The 24,682-nt window shown below is 36.0% G+C and overlaps 1 protein-coding gene across 2 annotated transcripts in view; it reads right to left on the bottom strand.

The window, feature by feature from the left end:
* LOC132103946 (nectin-2-like) overlaps nucleotides 1-24,682 on the bottom strand; it is a 165,064-nt gene that overhangs the window by 50,121 nt on the left and 90,261 nt on the right. Inside the window, exon 7 of one of the 2 annotated variants that reach the window (XM_059509043.1) lies at nucleotides 16,505-18,896. The exons of the other annotated variant lie outside the window; for it this stretch is intronic. Coding sequence (XP_059365026.1) covers nucleotides 18,349-18,896 — 548 coding nt within the window. The 3' untranslated portion in view covers nucleotides 16,505-18,348. Of the gene's footprint in view, nucleotides 1-16,504; nucleotides 18,897-24,682 lie in introns of those variants that run through there. 2 annotated transcript variants of the gene reach the window in all.

The following is a 24,682-nucleotide window of genomic DNA, read 5'->3' as shown; positions in this document are numbered from 1 at the left end:
TAATAGAGCAAAGTTAATTGGCAAATAGTTTTGTGAATAAAGCACATTCTATTAAAAAGCCTAATTTACATAGAAGGAAAGCGTGACTGTGTTGAAAAGAATGACAATGGGTTGATTTAAATACAGCTGTGCAATATTTCAGCACGTTTGGAGAAAGGTTCAAAAGTATCGCAAGCCCTGACAACGGCCTTAGTACTTAGTGAATGAGAGGTTTTTGTGCCAAAATACTCAACGAATTCAGCACAGACTGTTTTTGACACGGGAAGAAACTGGGACATATTGGGCACCGATTCTGATAGAGTCTTCAGTATGTTCTGAGAAAAAAAGTGTCCAGCTCAGGTATTGTGCTCTCAGACAGTGACAGACAGAGGAAAAGCCTGACAAAGGGAAGGAGGGAAACAGAAGGAAGAAGAGGCAATGAAAAGCCGGGGCAATTCAGAGTCTCTCTCTCTCCCAACCAAGAGACACAGTGTTCCTGTCTGCCTCTACTGTCATGCTCTAATGGATGTCTGCAGATACACACACACACACACACACACTAAGAGTATCAGTGTGGTAGACGTCATCCATAACAAAGCACACAGGCTGATACTTGTACACATGCAGGCAGACAGCAGTCTTCTCACAGGTCGCTCTAGCCCAAGGTGCTGAATCCAAATTCACATGAACGCTGTGGTTCAATACTTCATATACCAAAACAATTCTCAGAAAACAAGCTCGCACACAGCATCCACTTCACCGGTGGGCATTACTAGCATTTCTTACCAAATGAAAAACATGCTTTGGTGTTGTTACTTCAGCAAAATTAAATAGATCTGCTGCGAGCATGCACAGAATAAAGGAGACGTGAACTATGATTAGAAACACACACACACACACACACACACACACATATATATATACAGAGAGAGAGAGAGAGAGAGAGAGAGAGAGAATTATTAATATGAAAGAGATAAAAATAATATAATATATTGGGATGCATCTACCGTATATTAAAATTCTCTCCAATAACAAATTATTTTAAATAATTATCCTATTATGACTGATACTATACATTAATTCTATTCTATTTTAAATAAATAAATAGTTTTAAATGCAGGTGAATTTGTTAATCAGAACAATGCACAGTTGGGTATTCATTTGGATATTTGCTAAAGATTTATCTGTTACTAAACTATTAGTGTTTTTAAAGATTAACTGAGGCACAATAAGTGGGCGTTAACAACAACAGAGGTGATACAAATCTAAAATAAAATTGGCTTGACTGGGTTTAAAATCTAGTAGTTTGCAGCTTTTGTAGCAGTTTCAGAAGTAGACAGATACCTACAGCATCTATCACATCCACCTCTCACCTTCCTCCACACTTTGTCTGTCTTTGCAAGTCGACCTGTGAAGAAGAAGCAAACTCAGGTAAAGCAACTCTATTTCAGTCATCGGGAGCTGCTACAGTGCATCACAGAAGAACAGACTGACATGATGATCCAAACGCCACGGTTTTGTCTACATGAAAGTGAGGGGGAGTCCCACGGAGAGCACCAGTGTGTGTGAATGAGAGTATGTGAGGATGTATCAGTGTTTCACCGCGTTTTGGGGAGACCCTTGCAGAGGAGGATGAGAACGAAGGATTGAATTGGAGAAATAAGAGAGCAGAGTGGAGCTAAACAGTGAGTGATGGAGAGATGAGAGCTACATCCACACACAAGGGATACACACTCACACCGACACGCTTACATACAGTTACACCAGGAATCAAAATATCCACCGCATCTGGAGCTCTCTAAAATCAGAGTGAGTATAAAAATAGTCCATCCTCAAAAAAACGAAACAAATGCAATTAATGTACTTTTACAAGACAGCAGCAGTACGGGGCCAATCGCTGAGGAGAATAAACAGGTCCCAACACATTTTTGAAAAAATAAATTAACATTTTAATGGGCCTTTAAAACTAGATAATGTTCATGCTATATTCATTTTATGCAATATAATAGTTCTAACTTCAAAAAACACGATATATAGATTTTTTTGTACAAATTCAACTCTATAAAATCTCTACAGTATGCTGGGGGGTAAAAATGAAAAAATGAATGAATGCATAATAACAAATTATTAAATATTAAAATTATATTAAAATTTATTTAAATAAAATAAATTGGATTAGGAAATCAACAGTAAAATAACTAAATAAACATAGTGAGTAAAAAATATGTATATAACATTTTTTCTAAATAATATTTTATACATTTAGTTTTTAAAAGTATATAAATGAAAATATATAGTTGCCTTTTAAATTTAAGGATGGGGCTCCCTTGCACCAGGGTTATTTTAGTATTTTCAGGTTCTATTGTAGTTATTATTAATATTGTAAATCATTTTTCTTTTTTTGCCATTGGTTTTTGTTGTTTTTTTCCTAATATGTCTATATAGGTTTCATGAATTTTTAATTCCGTTTTAGTTATTTTAGTAGCTCTAGAAACTGGACACGAGAAACGTTACCTTGTTAGGCAATTAGCTGAAATAAAAGAAAAAGATGAGCATATTTATGGCTTCCTTGGCATCTAAAAGATTGAAACCCCCTGCTTTGGAGAATCCAGAAACCAGCACACTGATCTGAAGCAACATTAGCAGCATGAACATGAAGAACTACTTCTACAGTTCAGGAACCCTACTGCACATAGTTCTTCATAAGAGGACGGTTCTCTTCTGATGTGAACATACTAAGTACCTCTAATGTTCCCACCAATGTCCAACAGCAAGAGGTCAGTGCACACTATATGAGAGCACGAAAAACAGACAAACACACTCACTGAAATATAAAATTAAACTCACAGCCAATCCCATCCCTCCATTAGCAGACATGGATGAGCCATTAGAAAACATCAATAGTGCAGCAGCCAGACAGCCCATCGCCTCCCGACCTCTCGACGAGGTCATGTGTGCTGGAAGACCAGACCATCAACCGGGGGGCGATGGATTTGAGCTCCAGCGCCCGCGGCTAGGGACACTCAGCCATGATTCGGTTATGGCCTGGATCCGTCCCCCATAGCCATACCCCTGAGCAGAGCACTTAACTACACCACTGCTCCGTTGGCTTCTTATCTGCAACTAAATCCAACTCATAGCATAATCTGGCTTTTGATAACCTGCCTTCAGAACATTCAGAAAAAACACTTTCATTTAGCAGGTCTTTATTTGAAACTGAAAGCCAGTGCAGTATACACTAAACCAACTGAATTCAGTTAATAGAGGTCAGCTTATCTCCTATTTGAAAAAAAAAACTCTGCGTGAATCAATGCATTCATTGATTAAAAGCCAAGATGGTTCAATTTCATAACTTCAGGCACTGTAGCCGCTTGTTAATGCTGTGAAATTTGTTTTAATCAAGTCAGTTCCATTGACCTGTTCACAAATGAAATACATTACTGTCAGATTGTGATTAATGCATTAATCATTTATAACAAAACAAGGATTTCGACACTTAGAAATGTATGAATTTCATTGCATTATATATATATATATATATATATATATATATATATATATATATATATATAAATCAAAACCAATGGCATCTGCACACACGTGATGCTAGAGCTTTTATGCAAACTTTTGCACTGACGTTTAATCAGTACTATTCAATAATCATTAAAAGTAGTGTCAAGGTAATAAATGTTTGATGTACAAAAATTTATAAAAACTCTGTCTTCATTTAGAACAGTATATCCATTACTAGAATGTACATTTCCTGAAGAAAATGTGAGTGGTGCTTGCAGTGGCAAAACTCGGCACCCTGTAGCCACCCATGATGCCTGTGTGATGTTGTGGAGCCGTGATATAAGTACTTTATATTGCTATATTGTTGCTAGGGTGCTCTATGTGGTTGCTATGGTGTGGCTATATAGTTTATGGGGTGTTATTTATTAAAGACTATTGGCCAGCCTGAACCCAAAAAGCCAGAGTCAGTGTTTCTGTATTGTTATTTTGCTGATATATAGCTTTTAAATGTAGCTAAACAGTTGCTAGGGTGCTAAAAGTGGTTGCTAGGGCATGGATACTAAGTTGTTAGGTCACTACATATGGACTGCTTGATAGGCCGAGTCAAATGAGCCCACTCCCAAGCCTCTATGTCTTTCTGATCCAAAGAAATAAGGTAAGATAATTTTTCCAATGTTAAGTCTATGGGATATTTTTACACATTTTCTTCGTCCGCTGTACGAATATCGTATGTCAGATTGCTTAGAAAAGTCATAGCACACCTCTCCTCAATAAGCCGCACGTTTTGACATCTCATTCATGGGTCTGTGACAAAAAATGCGGGAGGAGTAGCGCGCCAAAGTTTTGTCAAGGCGAATAGTAATAGTGATGCCTTGCCTCCGGCAAGCACCACTAATTATAGCATTGAAAACCTCTTTTGTGAAATGTTTAAAAAGTGTGTTCTCGATATAATTTTTTAATATATCAAAACTTAAAACCTTAAAATTTACAACACTATTAAAATCTCAAACATGATTTAATGCATTAAGTATCATGAACTAACAATGACCAGCTTTTACAGCATTAATTAATATAGGTTAATGTTAGTTTTTACATATATTATATATATTTATGCAAATGTTTTTGTTGTTGTTGTTGTTGTTGTTGTTGTTTTTGAAGAAGAATTTAATAGTTCTAGAGGTAAGAAAGATACATTCATTTGATAAAAAGTGACATTCTAGACATTTGTTATGTTTCAAAATGACTTCTATTTCAAATAAATGTTGTGGTTTTGAAGACAACTGCATCATGGATTCTACAAAATATTAAGCAGCAGCACAACTCTTTTAATACTATTATTATTATTATTTAGTAGCTAATCAGCATACTAGAATGATTTCTGAAGGATCAAGTGACACTGAAGACTGGAGTAATGATGCTGAAAATTCAGCTTTGCATCACAGGAACAAATTACATTTTATAATATATTCAAATAAAAGAACAGTCATTTTAAATTGTAAAAATATTTCACTGTTTTTACTATATTTTGATCAAATAAATGAAGCAACGCTGAACATAAGAGATTTCTTTCAAAAGCAATCAAACCTTTGAACAGTTGTGCAGCTATAAAAGAACATGAACATTTCCCCATTGTTTTTTTAACTACCGTTGAACTTAAACATCTGTCAGAAAATGCAAATCTTGCTTTGTTTTTGGCTTTTGCCTCTTTAATTACTTACAGGAATCAAGAAAGTACAGTAAATGAAGCAGAGAAGAGGCAAGATCAGGATACACCACTCGAGCTCTACTCACACGTCGAGGTATGTGTGCTAAACGCTAGGCTGCGGCTTTGACACCACATTGATTATTGATGTTAATGGACGATAACACTCGATCTTACCACAAGTCCATCTACACTCCAGATGGCCACAGTCAGTTCGACATTCCCAGCTCAACTTGATCTGTCACAGCTTTACAGTACATTACATGAAAGTCCAATCAGATTTAGAGCTCAAAAGCAATAAAAACTAGGCTAAAAGTTAAACAGGTGTTGTGCAATTCAATCCCACTTCTGTAACAAATATTTTGCCCATTTTATCTGTAATACAGAGTGCAGACAGTCAGGCTGCGTTTAAAATGAGTCCCCCACCAGCATGTTTCAGTGGCTCATTAGTTCAGCATGAAGCGTTCGCTTGGTAATGTCTTAATTTCTGAAGACCCCGTGAGGGGGTTGGAGGCAAGAAGACTAATAAAATCTCACATCCACTGGGGATGTTAACCATAATGAGCCCGAGCACAAAAGGGTGAATCCACCCAGACTGTGAAACGAATACAACTTATAGAAGAGGAATTAAATCATTCAAATGAATACAACAAGGCAAAATGAAAAAGATAATATCGGAGAAATTGTGAATTGTTTCACGCCCAGGGAACAGATGGCTGAGGTAATAGGTATTGGTTAAAAAGAGCTTTCATTCCTCTAGAGGTTCAAAGGGAAATTTGTGAAACTGCAGGGCCTCGGTAAATGAACAACCCTCTTCCTATTAGACGTATAAAAAAGATCTTGATGCAAAGTACAATAAAAAGGACACAAAGAAAGTCTGAAAGGAAAAAAAAACCGTACCAACTTCTAATATTTACGTTTTCCCTGTTCTTTAGAAAAAAGTAGTTGTTTTTGAGTGTGCATATTTGCGTGCAAACTGTAGACCTGTTGACCAGTCATCCGCGGCATGACGCCGTCAGACAAACAAAAAGCTCGGAGCAAATGGCTGCACAGGATAATTGAGGCCTATCAGTCCTCGGTGTGCCATTAAATAATAACAGAGAAGAAGCAGGAAATATGCGTTAAAAGAGGAGCACGGCGAGAAAGAGGGCAGACCTACATTCATCGAGAAATAGGACTTATTATTTCAGTAGCAAGCATGTTTTTTTTCCTTGTTCACTGTGAAAATAAAGCTAAACAGCCGAAACATCCCAAGCAGCCTTATTAAACAACTAGTCAGCGGTATGTCAGTCACACATTCAGTTTTGTTTACTGTACATATTCATACTTATAGATTTTATTCAGTGTCAAAAGGCACATTTAATTGATGTGAACAGAACAAAATGTTATTTCACAAATTTTCATAGGATGTGACCTAAACTTTAAACAGCACGACACATCAGACAGAATGTACTTCCTTCAAAGCCTCGTTTCGTCTGTGTTAAATAAAATATGGTGTCTTCTCTGACTATATACAGAGAGAGAGTGGGGTCCAAAAAACTGAAGGCTGGATTTTTATTAACCATTTAAACCTAAAAAAATGAGTGCTTTACCTTTTTAAAAAACATGCATTAAAAATGCATTAAAAATACTTAAGAGTTTGCACTATTTGTAGCTCACTAATAAAATATGTAAATGTAAAAGCGCTATCCTTAAATTAAAATAGGACATAGTTCAATACTATAAGACATCACAGTCAAAATTATGTTTTCAGTTTTTCAGTTGTTTTGTTGGTAATATCGTTTTTATAAAAAATTTAACAAATAATGTAGATGCATGTATTAATATCGATATTTGTAGCTATAGATTTATACAATTGCTAGAAATTATTCAATGTAAGAAATTGTTTTTCAATACTCAGATATCGTTCCCAAAATCATGTTTAATCTTTTTACAGTTGTCATGTTGGTAACATAGCTTTTAATAAAACATAAAAAAAACTATTTGGTACAATATTGCTATTTTGTTTTTGCTGGAAATAATATTTGTGTTTTTCATTATATTTGGAAATTAGCTTTCTTTACAAAAAAGAAAATCTAGCAATGTAAATTATAAAGCACAGTTATTAATACTAAGACAACATTCTCAAATTCATGTTAGACGTTTAAACTTTTCACAGTTGTTATGCTGGTAAATATAATTTTGAATAAATTAAGAAAATGTAAATGCTAATTTAATATTATATTTGTAGTTATGCATTTATATACAGTATTTACTAAAATAATATTTTTATTTTTCAGTTTTTCAATTCAAATTCATGATCATTGTTTCAACGTTTCAGAGTTGTTATTCTAGTAATATCATATAAAATAATAATAATTGAAAAATACAGTCAATGTATTTTTAATGTTGATAGTTTTAGATATATTATTCTTTACAAAAAAAGGAAATTAAATCGATAATCTAAATGGAATCAAAAACGGTATTGTGTTCATTCTTTCAAAACTATCCTATCATTTTTGCAATTTCTACTACACCACATCTATGACAGCAGGCTTGCTAACAATCTTGGCAAAAATCTGCTAAATTTGTAACAACAACACAGAATACATCACAAAAGCATTTACGTTTGCAAGGCATAAAAAACAGATGTGCAAGATCAATGAATGTGAAATTTTCCGAGGCACTGCAGCCGTGGCCTGAAGGGATGAACAACGCTCCTGTCAACTGACTCCAAACGCTCTCACACTGGCTGCAGACCGTTCTTACTGTTGAGTGCTGATTGGTCTCAGACTCTTGGACCCTACTGTATATATAAATGTCAAATCAAATGAATGGAAAAAAAGCAACTTAACCTGTATTCCCCCTGTGTTATGTATCCGGATAAAAGCCACCTGGCAGATGGCCAAATGTGGCATTCCTTCAGGAATTAGTATTCCAGTCGAGTAATGTTATTAAATTACTTGGTCCTAATCAAACAATAATACAAAGCAATTTTAACGTCCCCTACAGCCTGTGCTACAATCATGTTCTTTATTGACATTGATGGTTCCATTTAGAACCCTCAACATCCATGGACACTTTTCATTGGACAACATGTTCTTTATAGTGGATAAAGATTCTTTAGATTATTAAAATGTTAGTAAAAATAAGTGGGATGTGGTGTGTGACATCTCTGTAAGTATTACATGTATAAAGACATGGAAGGACATTTTTGAACTATTATTATTCAAAAATATACACATATTCACCCCCATCCCCACTTAAGCCACACCTACTTGGAAATTGATTGGCCATCTCAGTCAATTTAACACTAGCATCAGTGCAAGAATTTGAAATACTATGGGGAGCCAAGTGAGGGGACACTTCTCTCTGTGTCTATGGTGGTTATGGCCCTGCCTCTTCTGGAAACCTTATTTTTAAGAGTGTAGTCACTGTTTTTCTGAAACTAACTGTATATGTTTTGCACAAAAGCAGAGGCAACGGCATTCAGACATGTCCTTGTGCAGGGAAGGAAGGAGAGAGACTGGAGGTGGTGACAGAACAGTGGCAGAGTGTTGTCAAGGCGACAGATGCGGTGCCTGAAGTGGGCCTTCAAGGCTGAGGAGAGGCTCGCTGTGTCTCACCGGCTCAATGAGATCGAGGCCACAACGGGCGCCAGGTTTGTCAAAAGCCATTAGCAAGTGGAGGATAACGGGAAAGGGGTGAGATTCCTGTGTGTACATCCTGATGGAGGCTACCTCTGAAACCCCTCAGGCACAGCTACACTGTCAGAGCTTGCTTAGGTTCATATTTTTATGTATTTACTACAGCATAAAAGTTTTCATTCAGACATCCATTTTACGCTTTATGTGCCACCCCCAATTTTTGTATATAGATGTGAAAGTATACTTTTCAAACTTAGATTGTTATAATTCATGGACGCTTTGGAATACAGTCCTAAGGTTAGACTCTTTTTAAAGAAGACAATCTGCAGGTAATTGATTAAGTGGAATAATCTCTAAATATTAAAGTATCAACAGTTTAAAGTTACTGTAAAGAAAATGCACTGTACCATTTTTATTAAATAATATTAAAATAAATATTTTTCTAAATATTTTTTATAAAAAAATATATATAATAAAAAAAAAAATCTAAAATATTTTTTTATAGCAAAATGGCTATAAAATGAAAGCCTTATGTCCAAATAAGTTATATTCCAAATTTGAAGTTGATATTAAAAAATGAAGGTTCCTTAGAGTTTTAATTTAGGGCGTTATACCACAAACAGCCACCGTGTGCCATCAAGACTCCACTGAGTTTTTTAAATGCATTTTTCTGTCACAAATGCCTAAATATCTCTGTCAATATTACTTCCACCACCAAATATGGAATCTTGAGACTCAGACCTTTCCGATGACTTGTATTTTGTCAAGATTTTAGAAAGTTTTTATTCTAAAAGACCATAATACATTTTGTAATATGACACCTGACTCCACCCACTAAGGGGAAGGAAACTGCCAAAAGACATTAAAAGACATCATGTTTCAGTTATTTACATTTATACACACATGCACTTTTTGTATTTTATTCATTTATTTTTTAAAGGCATTCACCTTTTTACTTCTGACTCACTGTTCTTGGGAAAAGCGGTTTATTATTTTTGTAATTTTATCTGCTTCTATTCAGTGTTGGGGAGTAACTAGTTACATGTAACGGCGTTACGTAATTTAATTACAAAATAAATGTAACAGTAATCAGTTACAGTTACTAAGAAAAAATGAGTAATTAAATTACAGTTACTTATGAAAATTGTAACGATTACAAAGAGGATTACATTTGAATATTTACACACATCCACATACAGCTTATTTCTTTCCCAAATTGCACTAAGACATATGGCCCATAATATCCGAGACGCGGAAAACACATTCGTAGAATCCAGTCATAAGACTGAATATGAATCCTGCACGTTCTGCGTGTCTGTGGAAATCAGGCGCTGACTGGACATCGGGAGAACCGGGACTATTCCCGGTGGCCTGGCAGACGATTTGGCCTTCTACTTTAATATTGTTATTGTATAATTGCAGGCCGAATATACTAAAGCGATTATTTCCGAATCCGCCATTCGATAATTAAATCTCTAATAAATCATGAATCGGTTAGTCGTGACTGGCAATGGTTGGGCTCGCGCGCTCTCCGCGCCTCCGCCGAACGGTTTGGATCAGACTCCGAGTAATCAATGCGAGAGAGAGAGACCGGAGTGAACTGTGTAAGCGCACAGCTGGAGCAGAGAAGCAGAACTACTGTTCAGGGTTTCAGGTGCAGGTCAGTTTCATCTGTAAATATGCTAATGTAGTTTTGTCTTTGTTTACTTAGTCAAGCAGCAGCAGCACATTGCTCGCAATCACTCAAAATACTGTATAAACAATGTCATTATTATCTTTTGTAATGTTACAGTAGTAAGTTAGCAGACAAATCATCATATTTTATCATAGGTTTAGGGGGAGCTAGTGGATACAAAAACACAACCCTTAGGAAAATGAATGTAGCCTATGGTATATGGCACTAACCGTGGTTTAACTATGGAATTTGTAGTAAAAATAAATACAAGTGGTAATTCATTTGCCAAAAAAAACAAAATTGCACTTACAAAACATGGTAAAAGTCAAATAAAAATCTTCAGTATTAAAGTCTTGAGAGGATGGATGGATAATGGAAGTGAAGGTGCAGTTCAGGAGAGAACTCTTAATTACGTTGCATGTCCCCAACCTAAGGAGTTAAATCTTTTTCATGTCAGGTCCAAAAAAAAAATAGGGTTGTCCATGTTTCAGAATGGGTTGTGGGTGTATGAGTGTGAGATTTCCAAGCCTATTTTTTTCCCCAGTCCGCCCCTCATGGAAATTAATCTCTAGAACAGTCACTTCATGAGCATTTTTTACTTATTTTGAGAAACTATCATCATATCATATACAAAGAGACAGCAGTGTTTCAGAAAGACACCAATGTTTCAGGAGTTTAGTACACAAAATAGGACACATGCTTATTAGATAACCGTATTTGAGTTGATGTATATGCTTTTATTTTTTTATTAACTATTTTTCCCCAAACCATTGTTAGATGCAGTTAGATGCCTGTAGTTATGCAAAGATTTGGTTTCAAAAACAGTATCTATAAACTATTTCTTTTGATTTTAAATCTGCTTTGAACTTCAGATCAATCTCTAAGTAAAGTCTGATTGTGTGGTGGATGTGTTCAAATGTGATCATCTTAATTTAAGTGATGAAGGATGGTGAAAGTCTGACAGTATTGAGCTCTACTGTTAAGGTTAAACCTGCATGGTGTAAAATGGTTGAAGATGATTAACAGTTGCAAATTAACATTCATTAGAAATTTATAAAAGTAATCAAAATGTACTCAAAAGTAATTAGTTACATTACTTTATTAAAGTAATTAAAAAAGTTACACTACTATTACATTTTAAATAGGGTAACTTGTAATCTGTAACCTATTACATTTCCAAAGTAACCTTCCCAACACTGCTTCTATTAGACAGCAACAACAAACGAAATGCATATTAAAACTTCTACTCAACTAATTCTAAGTGATAATGCACGTTTCACTCTCAATCTGACCTCTAATGGAGCACATCTCACCACTGATCCTGCTCTCATGTGACCCACTTTTAACGATGTGTGCTCGAAGAGTTTAGCCGCCCGTCATGCTATCCTTGCTACACAAAAAAAACACATCAACATCCTTCCAAGGATTGCGTTTCACTTGTCAGTCGGGGGTCAGAATGTAATTTCTGTTGGAGACCAGCTATGTAAGCCGTGCATCATCGTCCTGCTGCATCACCAGAGCTCCTGGAAGGCAGAACAACTTACTGCATTTGATGCTGGGAAAAACACAACACAAGATGCAGAAAACATCAAATCAACAAACAGATACATGAGACAAAGTGCTTAGAAATCCACCAGGTTTTTAATTACAACCAGTATACAAAAATAATGTGACAGGACAATAATGGGACTTGGGATGTACACGCTTTTGTTTCCGCTCCAAATAAACACACCACACAAGTTTAAGTGTTTTTGTTAGCGCTGATCACATCTTTGTGATGCTAAAACATCCTCTTCCTCTAAAACAGACTAAATATCTTCAACAATGAAAAAACAGCAAAACAACAGGACGGCGTGGAGGTAATGCAGGGCTGTGTATCAATTAGTGATGCTTTTACTAGCTCTCTTATTTATTTATAGTATTCACAAGTAGCTGATGAGAGGGAACAGGCCAGGAAAACACACGTGTGGACTCGCAATTTCATCTAGTGGGAGTTGCTTTGAGACCGGAGGCAGATGCAAACTGGAGATGCCATAACCCATTTCTGTTGTCAAAAATTAAGAGTAGTGGTTGCAGACAGGCTGTGTAATTGCATGCCAGAAACGTTGGTTTGTAACCTGGCAGAGTTTTGCCCGCTGTGGCACCATTTTCAGAGAGGATTAGACTCCCAGCGGTTCTCACCTCATCTGGAGGAGTCTTTCAGGGTTATAAAACCGCATGACTGGCGAGGAACGGAGGAGACTTACATGAATCTTGATAATGTCTTTCACTAAACGGGATAATACTGGTGTATGTCAGTGTAATAGTTCCTCACGTAGCCTTTAAATGCGGATAATAAATCCTGGATGGCCACAGTGTGTACGGGTGAATCTCACAAAAAACATGGCCTGGTTCATATTTCAGCCCAACATCAAAAGAAAAAAATATATAATAATTTATTCAAAATAATAATAAATAATGATATATGACAACCTAAATTGATTTTTAAAAAAAAATTAAAATATTGATTGAAAAAAAATAATCAAAATTTTTTATATAAATAAAATATAAACTTTACACTATTAAAGAATTTACATTTTACTTGAATAATTTGGAAGTTATATATTTTTGTTTTATATTTTAAACAAATATTTTAGCATGTAAATGATAGTTTGATTAAATAAAATGTAATTAATGCCACTACAGTCAAGAAAAATAAATAATAATAAATATATATATTTTTTAAATATTCAAAATATAAAATAAGTTACAAAATAACTAAAATGTTAACTCTTTAACACAATGAGTTTTTTATAATTTTGAAGTGATATTTTACTTTAAATTATAAATATTGAAATAATATTTAGATTAAATAAAATATATATATAAAATTTACATTCAAGACAAAATAATGAATTATTTGATATAATACTATATAATATAAAATATTTTAAATATTATAAAATATAAAAAAAATTCAAAATATAAAATAACAAATAATTACAAAATTAACTCTTTACACTATTAAATCAATTACATTTTACTTGAGTTCATTTTAAAGTAATATATTTTTATTTGATGTTTTGTATATACATTTAAAATTATTATTATTATGAATTAATTAATTAATTTAAATTCATACAGTCAAAGAAAAAAATTATGCACGTTTTGACCAATTCACTTCTAGGACGTGACTAAAATTTCCAGGTCTGAAAATAAGATCATTTCCTTATATTTCCATGTTTTTCATGACCATGAGAACAATGTGATAAAAATAAACTACAATTGTCTTTAAACAAAAAGTAATGTGTTATTCCTTTCCTTTGAGTCAGAGGCATCATATGAGCAGGACATGAGCACGAGATTCGTCTGCTACAGAGGAGTGTGTGTGTGTTTATCTATTGTTGATGTCTTGTCATGTTGAGGTGTGGGAGTGTGTGTTATGTTGAAGAGGATTGAGAGAGCTAAAAGTTGTCAGTGCAAAAAGTTAGTGTGCGAACATCAATCCATACTGTACTTTCATCGTAGGCCGTGTGCCAGATACTAACTAGTGTGCGTCCGGGAAGCTACATCTGCTGAACGCACAGGATTCCCGTTTGTCTAAATCACAGACTCAAGGCAGCTGAGGTTATTCTCTTGTCTACTCTGGCCTATTGTACTACATCTGCTTTTATATTTGGTGTTGGCCACAACTGACCACTACATCTGTTATTTACAGCACTGATAAATAACACTTTTCTCTCACGGGATATCGTGATGAACAATACATACATATACAGTATATATATATATACACACACACAGTACAGACCAAAAGTTTGGAAACATTACTATTTTTAATGTTTTTGAAAGAAGTTTCTTCTGCTCATCAAGCCTGCATTTATTTGATCAAAAATACAGAAAAAAATTTAATATTGTGATACATTATCACAATTTAAAATAATTGTTTTTCAATTTATTATACTTTAAATTATAATTTATTTCTGTGATGCAAAGCAGAATTTTTAGGATCATTATCACATGATCCTTTAGAAATCATTCTAATATGATGATTCATTATCAAAGTTGGAAACAGTTCTGCTGCTTAATATTTTTCAGAACATGTGATACTTTTTTAGGATACTTTGATGAATAAAAAGAAAAAAAACAAAAATGAAGCTATGTTTTTAAAATATAAATATTTTGTAATAACAATATACACTACTGGTCAGTAATTTGGGGTCAGTAATTTTTTTTCTTCCTTTTTTTTTTTTAATAAAATCAATACTTTTATTCAGCAAGGATGTGTTAAATTGATAAAAAGTGATAGTAAAGAAAATATATTATTAGAATACTTTTTTTATTTTGAATAAATGCAGTTCTTTTTAACCTTTTATTCATCAAATATATTAGACAGCAGAACTGTTTCCAACACTCATAATAAATCAGAATATTAGAATGATTTCTAAATGATCATGTGATAGACTGATGTTACATGTGACACTGAAGGCTGGAGTAATGATGCTGAAAATTCAGCTTTGCATCACAGGAATAAATTATTTTTTTAAAGTATATTCAAATAGAAAACTATTATTTTAAGTTGTTATAATATTTCACAATAATACATTTTTTTCTGTATTTTTGATAAAATAAATGGAGGCTTGATGAGCAGAAGAAACTTCTTTCAAAAACATTAAAAATAGTAATGTTTCCAAACTTTTGGTCTGTACTGTATATATCTTTCACACACAGGACACGTCACGTCAAGATACACACCATCAAGACCTCACAGGATAGCACTGGTTTCCATCCATAGTATATAACAAACTAAACATAAAGAAGAGAGTATAGTTTGTTCTCACAAGATTTGACAAATATGTGTTGTTGTACAGCAGTTACGTGATATGATATGAACCTGTTGCAGTTTTTACACAAAAGAAACAGTTTGAGACCAGGCAGAAGCAATCTGTTTTTCATACACAGTTTCACAACCTGACAACACAACACAACATTCAGAGCGAATGAATAACCAGTTCAATGACATCCACAGCTGATGAGTTAATAATGACTTGCACCATAATGCGGAGCAATTTAGAAACATCACGTGGGGACAATTTGCATTGCTCAGCCGGTCTTGTTTTCGTCTTTTTTTAATATCGTTGATTGACTGCAGTTGTTAAGTCTGGCATTAATTTACAATATATAGGATTTCAACATTGCATGAATTGTGGCGAGCTTCCAACCCTAAAACACATCCCAGAAGGCACTTACATCAACCTATGAAAACAAACTTTATTGTTTCATAATATTGAGAACATGTGAATACAGTGGGGAACATATTTATCTGACCCCCTGCTGATTTTGTAAGTTTGCCCACTTACAAAGAAATTAAGGATCTCTTTCTCTTCTATCGTATATTAACTTCTATGGTATCAAGGTGAAGTCCAGGTCATATTTTACTCCAAAAATCAAAATCTGCAAAATTATATTATATAAAGTAAATGGGGCCCTTTTTGAAATATGGCTTTATTTTCTTGACAGTTAAACAGATGATTCCCTAAACCGTCATTACTGTAATGTATTTTTAAAAGTAATGTATATATATTTTCCCTATTTTAAATGGAATTGTTTTTCTGTATAAGTAACAAAAGGATACTGTAAATTTAAATCCACACAATTTACAATAAAACATAAGATCCTAAAAACAAGGCTTTATTTTTTTATGCAAAATATTTAAGTTCCTTAATTATTTCCTTAAATTATGCAGTATAATGTGACCCAGACATATTATTTTCCCCCACAATTTTGCTCAATTATTTCAAATATTAATCTTTATGTAGCCTTGGGATTGTGCAAATGACAACATGGCATCACTATATAACTCTTAATACTAATATTCTATAAAAACATTCAGAAAATTTCAACAAAAGATTCTATTAAAACACTAACACTAAGAGTTTTGAAAACTTGATTGGCTACATTGCTCTTTCAGCATTCTCATGTCAAGAGTTCAGTATCTCACAATACATCACAGGCCTCTCTGAACACATGATTCTGCCTGACATTGACTCCAAATTCAGACTAAACAGGTGAAGTTAATAACAACACATTATTCATAAGTTCCCCGTTTCCTTCAGTTTGTCGTCGTTATTACCTTGAATATTTCAAGGCCTTAGCAGCTCTCAGAAAAGTAGCTTTCCCATCCTTATTTTTCAGTGCAGTGATGCAACTTGAAGCGCTTTAGGGAGTGGGGATAAACCCTTGCAAGTCTGCAGTGTGGTTGAACACACTAGAGTAACTACTGCCTTTACAGTCACTGGGTCCAGATAGTATAATCTCCAAATTACTCATGCTATATCTGCTTTGCTGGATATGGAGTTCTGTCTGGGTAGCGTCACATCGGTGAGTGTGTTGCTCCTTTGTCATTGTCACTCTAACCTCCCTCCACTGAAGGCTCGATGCTGTGAAACCAAGGATGAATGAGTCACAGCTCAAGTAATTCAAAGCACTGCCGAAGCATCCATACAAGCAGCACAACATTATGCAAAGCACGCACTTGCTGACAACCCAGAGACTAATGAATCCACATCTGGACGCACATTGTTACACACATGTAATTGTCCAAAATGTATTTTTTGTAGTCCCAAAAAATTTGGCTTATGCACGAAGCTTCAAAACAAGCTGTTGACCCGCTCAGTAAAGCGAGTGACCTAATCTCGCTGGCGAACATACGGTGAGAGCGTGTCGCCCCTTGACCTTTTTTTACAGCTGGCATCGTTTCAACATCGTTGTGGACGTTGAACTGGGCAGCATATGCCGCCTGGCTTAACTCTCCCAGGTCCGTCAAGCGCTCCGACCGTCCATATAATCTCACACTCAAAGGCACGTCACTTGCAGTCCCAGCCTTTGCCGCCAATCTACGATGTGCATTAATCTCCTTAATCTGTTTTAGTGAAGTTAAAAGACAACACAGTTACAGACTCCGAGCCTATTTCCTCCTGGAAGGATTCGTTCTGATGCTAGTCGTGCTCGCGTTTGCAGTTTTCAGATGTTGCATTCAATGGGTTTGATATAACTGGATTAATCGGGTGTTTAGAAAAAAACATGCATCAGCCCAAAACACACACGGCTAATGCACAACACTCTTCTGAAATAAACATGGCCCGGAACAGATCGTTCTGCAGAGGTTGACAGGAGAGTATGGAGAGGGAAAAAACTAAAACACTATTACGCCTCTGCCTAGAACCCCTCGAGTCATTCAGAAAATTTCTTTAGCCTAACAAGACCTCCGATTAATGAACGAGAGCTAAAAAATGGTGAGGGAAAGTTTAAAGCGTTCACAGCTGGAGTTGATCGCTGTAGCAGATGAATGACCCAGATGCTGGAGTAAGCACTGCGTTGCCTGTTTTCTGTTTCACCAACAAAACATCCAGCTGTTCTCAAAGACGACATTCCCGGGATTTGATAAAAGAATCCTGGAATATGCAACCTGGAGACAACGGCCTTAGCTTCTAGGTCACAGCTTGCTGTGACACTCATGCGACGTAGCATTGTCAATCCTGTATGGGTAATCACAAGGCTTTCTTTCCACTTCAAAGAACCTACTTGAGTATTGTGCTCACGGGAGTGAACGCACCACGGAAAGATGGATTCTGGCTAGAATGGGCGTTAACAGGAAGTTACAGTTACACAACAACAAAATCACTCTTATTTATAGTCTGTATTATGCATTCAAAGAACGCATCGTGAGGAAAGCAGCATTAATTTGTGTTTTCGGTTTGATAATGCTTTCGTCCACAGATGTGACATTAACCATTCTGCTTCCGCTCCTCTGTTTCAGTCTTTTTATTCTAAAAGGTCAAGTAAATACTAGTCAGGTTTATTATCTGCTTCCTCTAGACGTAAATTGCAGTCCGGGAAATTATTGACCCGTCTCGCTGGGATTCCATGTCGTCGTCCAGGTAAGGTGTGCACTCGTCTTCGTGCCCATGGATTTGATAGCTGGGCGGCAGTCCGCTAAAGCGGTCGTACCTCTCGTCCTCTTCTTCATCCTCCAGGCTGTCGTTCAGTGCGTCGAACTTCCTGCGCTTGGCCTCATTCATCTCGCCGCTCAGCAGAATGTCATGGGCGCTTGGCGTGCTTCCGGTAATGTGGGGAAAGTCGTTGCATTTCTCCGTCAGGGCACCTGGCTCGCTTTCGCGGTATGTGTAGATTGGCCCATTATTGCTGGCCCCCGCGCCGTTCTTGTTTGCCTTCTTGCCTCCAAAAAGACGGGTTTTGTTGCCATAAGTGCCTTGCTCACCATCGCCCGAATATCTATGCTGATGGCGGCGACTTCGCATCACTAACACAGTAACCAACGCGCTGACCAAAATGAAGGCCAAGAAGCTTCCCAGAATGGCTCCGGCCATCACGCCAGCACTGGACGGGTCTTCAGTCGATTCTGCAGAGGAGGGGAGGGGCACAAATGAGGAAGTTTCTGCTTGGTGGTGGTAGCTATTCTTCACCATATGATGTGATTTGGTTCAGTTTAGACTGTGAAATGGTTTTGGCTGCCCCCAGTTCCCAGCTACAAGTCCTATGGTGTGAGCCAAGTTTGCCGAATCCGCTCTCGGGTCTCAGTTCAAGAAAACAACACAAACGTCCGTTCCTTCTACGCTCGGGAGCTGACCAGGTGAATTACACTACACAAGTAGAGAGTTAAAAAGAGAAACACACAGATGGAGAAAGAATGTAAAGATTATGTCAAAGTATGGTCATGCAAAGAGGAAGAAACGTAAGTTACTCTGGGAACACAGCCCTCCAGCTAACGTCAGCTAATTGGTCAGCTTGTGCATTCCTACCAAATTCCTAGGAACGTGTCCAAGTCACAAACACTAAAGGGACACCTGCTCCATGAAGGATTAGCCCCATCTCATGCTGCACAGAGCCTGTCTGGAATGCACAGGAAGTGATGTCTATATTCATATACATATATAGTGGTGAAGTAGTGAAGTCAAGAAAAATAATTATATTTACAGTCTGATTTAATCAAAAGCTTTCTGACTGAGCCTGTGCAACTTAAAGAACAGTAATAGTGCTTTGCAAGTCCAGTGCATTGATTTTGGTTACATTACTGTATTAAACAGCCCAATATATTATAAAACGCTGGTCCTAAAGCTAACCTTATAAATATGCAAAGTGACAGAATTAAAAAAAAAGAGCATGAGTTTGATGTTTTGTAAGAAGTTAAATGGATTAAAAATACACCCAGCTCACTTATTTAAATAACAGTTAGATTTAAAAAAAAAAAAAAAAAACCTGAGTGGTGCTTGTCAGTGCAAAACTCTTTTCTTAAATGCGAAAGTGTTGTAGGTGACAAGGTACTGCTAAGTGGTCTCTTAAATTGCTTTGAAATACAAAAGCACACTTTCCTCAAGACGCACAATTTGAGAAATCATATCATGCCCATTCAGTAGCTCTAAATATGCAAAGCAGTTTGAGTTGTTTTTTTTTAATGAATCACTCAAAAAGACTCACAAACTTAGGAGTTACGGTTTTAATCATAATAGAAAAGTGTTTTTAATTTTTATTTACTCAAGTTGTAATGTATAAGACGGTCCACACTTAGGAAATGTCCATCATTTTTCAAAGACTTAATGACTCTTTCTGTATGATACATTGATTTAATTGTTTAAAGAGTTTTAATAGTCTTTTTGAGTGAATCATTCAATTAATCAAATCTGTCATAAAACACTGATTTATTCATGAAACTAACAAGTGACTGTCTATATGAGTGAGTCGTTGAATTATTTACTCAATCAATTTGTTGAAAAACGCTATATTCTGAAATGCAAGTACTGTGTCTTGCTAACAAAACTCTCCAAACTTTGTTAGCAGATCAACAAAAGAACTATCAATATTGTTTCTAAAATGTATGTTACTCAATGTTCATTTATTTTTATTGTTGTATAAAATTTGCAAGTGCACTGTTGGTCTGAATATATACATGAGGGTTAGAGTAACAGCAATCCTAACCTTAGCAAACAGCGCTACTGAAATAGGCTGAAGCTTTCTAGGTTGTTTAATTCAAAGGCGAAATAGCATGCACACTCCTCTAAACTTATGCTTTGCTCTCAGTCAAGAAATCACCAATTCCACCTCCTGCAATTTCCCCGTTACCATGACAATTTGAGTCATTATGGATTCAGGCTACTAGAAACAAGTCAAGAGGCTTTTTTCCCCCAAAATTTAATAAAATAATAATTTCACTACAGTCTCTGTTAGCACTTGTTTTAGCGCTACAGGCTCCAGAACTACTGAGAAATATTTCAAACAAGACGAAAAAAAAAAAAAAAAAAAGAGTAGGCTACTGATGAAAATATATGTGCGAACATGTACAAGTACATTACATTTCTTCCCACACAATTTGGATACGACTTAATATTCCTGCAATATAACGAGTGTACCATCTCTCCCACACACTTTTTTCCTGTTTGTTTGCTCCTCCACTGGTTTGTTTTATCCCAATCCCGGGAGATGTTTAAGAGCTCTTTCTTAGGATACCCTATTCCTTTTTGCCGTGCCTCTCAGTCCACTTTCATTAAAGTCTCTTCAAGCCCCGCTGCTACTGAAAACAGGCGCACATATGGGACTGAGACACACACATAGTGTACACACAACACCACAACTGGCTAACATCCCCAGTCTCTCTTAACATCACTCTCCACAGCTCAGGATCCATTATTCTTCAGCCTGGAAGACAGTATCCATGTACCCTATGGTCAACATCTAGCTCTGAGACTGAGAGACAAAAGTCAAAGGTGAGGAGAGGAGAGATACTGTGCTGCTTCAACTGTGAATCTGAGCAAGACCGAACAACTAGCTTATATTACATTTTGACCGCTCTTGATATCAAGTGAAAAAATGGAAGAGCACACTTAAGACATTTTCAATTTTAACGACTCTGCATCTTTAATAGGCCGTAGTGTAGGGCCTTAACCTTTTTGGGGTAAATTTAAGATACTGCTATCCAAATGATGGCACTTGGCCAGGCGGGAAGTCTCATGCTATTGATCCACTCCGGGGCTAATAAAACATTAAGCCGCTGTGTTACTGAAAAAACTATGAGTTCCTACGACCCACATTGAGGCTGAACCTTAGAGAGTTGTGGAGCTGTGGAAGCTGTTAAAGGTCATTATTGTGTAAGAATGTTGATGGGCTCGTGGACAAAGCCCTTGTGACCTTTAACGTGTCCGCTAAGCTCCTCAAGTGCCATAACTACAGCACATTAATATTCCGCTGCACTCTGTTAATGGCATGCTACAAAACCATTCAACACTAAAGTCCATGTTTCAATTTTCCCGCATACATGCATAACTGGAATCTGTTGCTTGGTTGTGCACATACATACACTAAAAATCCGAGAGAGCTGAAAAAATGATGACGGCTTCTGAGAGTTTATTAAAACACAAAACTTACATTTCCCCCACTTTTTCAGTGCCATTGGTTCTAGAAGGTTTTTCTTTTTCCATTTATTTATTTCCCACACGGATCTTTAAAAGTCTTGGTTAAACAGTTTGTTACAAAGTGTTTGAAAATCTGATAAGAAGACAAAGACACAATGTCTTTGATGAGAGAAAGAACTACAGTCCAAAGAAACACTTCAATAAATCAAATTAAAAACAACAAAGAACTGCTGATTTAAAGATGTTGATTATATATACATTTTATACAGAATTATAACTTAATATACTCAATACTCATCTATATAAATTCCGATTAACAATTATATGGTCAGAATTGTAACTATATATTCACAATTATATATTCAGAATTATATCTATACATTCACAGTTTATATATTCAAACTATATTCTATATATTCTTCTAGATTTACTTCTATACTTACATTCATGATTTACTTTTATATATTCAGTTCAGTATCTATATATTCAGACTTATCTATATATTATAATGTTCATTTCTATATTATCAATTGCAACTGCATATATATACACATGCATCTTATTTATAAATTAAGATTTGTATATATTCAGACGTACAACTGTGCATTCAGTAAAGTATTTTCCTATTTTACCCTTCATATAATATAATATATATACAAATCACACACACACACACACACACACACACACACACACACAAAAACACACCTTAGAGCTCACAGTATATCCATTCAAAAATGTTTGTAAGTTATCATTAACAATCAATTTCCCTATGGAAAATGAATGCAGAACACGACTGTTGCACATTATTCAAATGTTGCAAAGTTCTCCGTACATCGCGTCATCAGTTTCCAGGTAGAACTGATAAATTCCCATTATTTTCAACTCAATAAACTGGCACCTTTCCTGAGGCACAATAAAAGTGCTAACTGTAATTACAGCATTCAGGGTTGTATTTGATGGCATTATTCATGTTTTTCCTAACCTATAGGATGTAGGTAGAGACCACTCTGCACTCTGATTGCTAGCAGAGCACCGCATCATGACGCATCTGCTTTTCACTCGCCTATAAATGGTTCCTATTTAAAAAATAACACAACTACCACCCCAGGTGGAACTACAACTGCTATGAAAGCAATCAATCACGCAACAACAGTGAACCCAAAGTGATCCACACACATGCACCGCGTGAGTGCAATCATTATATTCTAATTTATTTCTGCTAAAATACACAGGTTTTTGGCAGTGCAAAAGGAGAGGGATGATGGATAGAGCAAACGCAGACAGATTGCATTTCCTTTGACTGTAAAGGATAGGCTCAAATCTCAGTCATGGCCTGTGGTGGCCCCTCCCTTCCGCTGTCTCACATGTCCTGTTATTGATTTATTGGAGAGCTCAGGGCGCATATGTTCATCTTACACCAGCCTCTCCAGCTGTCCTTCTAAAGCCCAGGCTAACTGACAGGTGATGTGGTGACCACTAATGGTGCTGCCAAAAGTGATGCGGGAAAGTGTCCAAAGGGCTGACTGACCAAAGAGTGCAGTTCCACCAAGTTAATTACTTGAAAAACACAAAAAACCTAGTTTTCAGATTCCAATGTGAGTGTGTACATCACTGGGTCATGTGCATTGCTTGTTAGAAAGTGCAACAGATTTGGATGTATAATTGGTCTTTGAGCCGATCCTAATAACCCTGTTGCCAGAGATACTCGTTTCCATGCTAGAAAACACAAACACACACACACACACACACACACACGCACACACATGCACGCGCAGGGTTTACAGCTTAAAGAAGGGGGCATTAAGAGCTTCTCTGGAGGAGGATGTTATTTCTGACATGCACGTTTCTCAGTTTCGATCTGTGGCAAGCAATAATCCCAGGGTGCCTATCTTGATTTCTTTTGTCCTACTAAAGTCAGCGTGTGCACTGTACATCAAAGACTCGGCGTAAGCATGGCTGAGTGGATTACAACATCAGGATAAAAAGAGAAAACCTTGCAACCTCGCCAGGTCTTGGGTGGTGAACATGAGATTTCCAAAAATGTCATCATGTGCAAAAAGACCTGGATGATAAATCAAATACAGGCATACTGTATCTCACACACACACAAACACACACATATATATACACACACACACACACACACACACACAAATATGCATGCGCACACATTTTTTTCAAAATAATTTTGATGACGTCTTGCAATCTGTCCTACATCTTTGTGTTGTTATCTACTATTTCTGTAAAGTCTAAAAAAAAATCGACCCAACTTTACAATATTAATAATATATTGCTCAATATATAATATATTATATTCAATATTTGGCTTTGTCTATTGTTATATTGGTGCGTATAAATCAAAATGATTTCCTTTATGTGTTAGTCTTGATTATTAGGTCAAGGTTTATTTATATACAGTAGCACACCCTAAAACAGCTAGTGTATGGCAAAGTAAATATAGAGATTAAGAGAATAAAAAGAAATGACTCAAAACACAATCCATACAAAAACACATTTTACAAACACAAACATACATTTCATCCAAATGCCAAGGAATACAAATAAATCCTTAAACGAGAGCATAGATTTTAATTTGCCCATTTGCCTTAGTTGAAAAAAGCTGCTCTTCACCACCGCACTTATCTGTTTTTCAAAATTCAGATCAGTGTCAAATATCACACCTAAGGTTTTAGCAAAAGGATAAATGTTTGATGACATATATTCTAGATTAATATTGATATCCGAAACAGCACCAGGGGGTCCAAAGACAACAATCTCA

Source organism: Carassius carassius, chromosome 25 (genome assembly GCF_963082965.1).
Source record: "Carassius carassius chromosome 25, fCarCar2.1, whole genome shotgun sequence".
Taxonomy (NCBI): Eukaryota; Metazoa; Chordata; class Actinopteri; order Cypriniformes; family Cyprinidae; genus Carassius; species Carassius carassius.
This window is presented reverse-complemented; position numbering and strand designations above follow the sequence as displayed.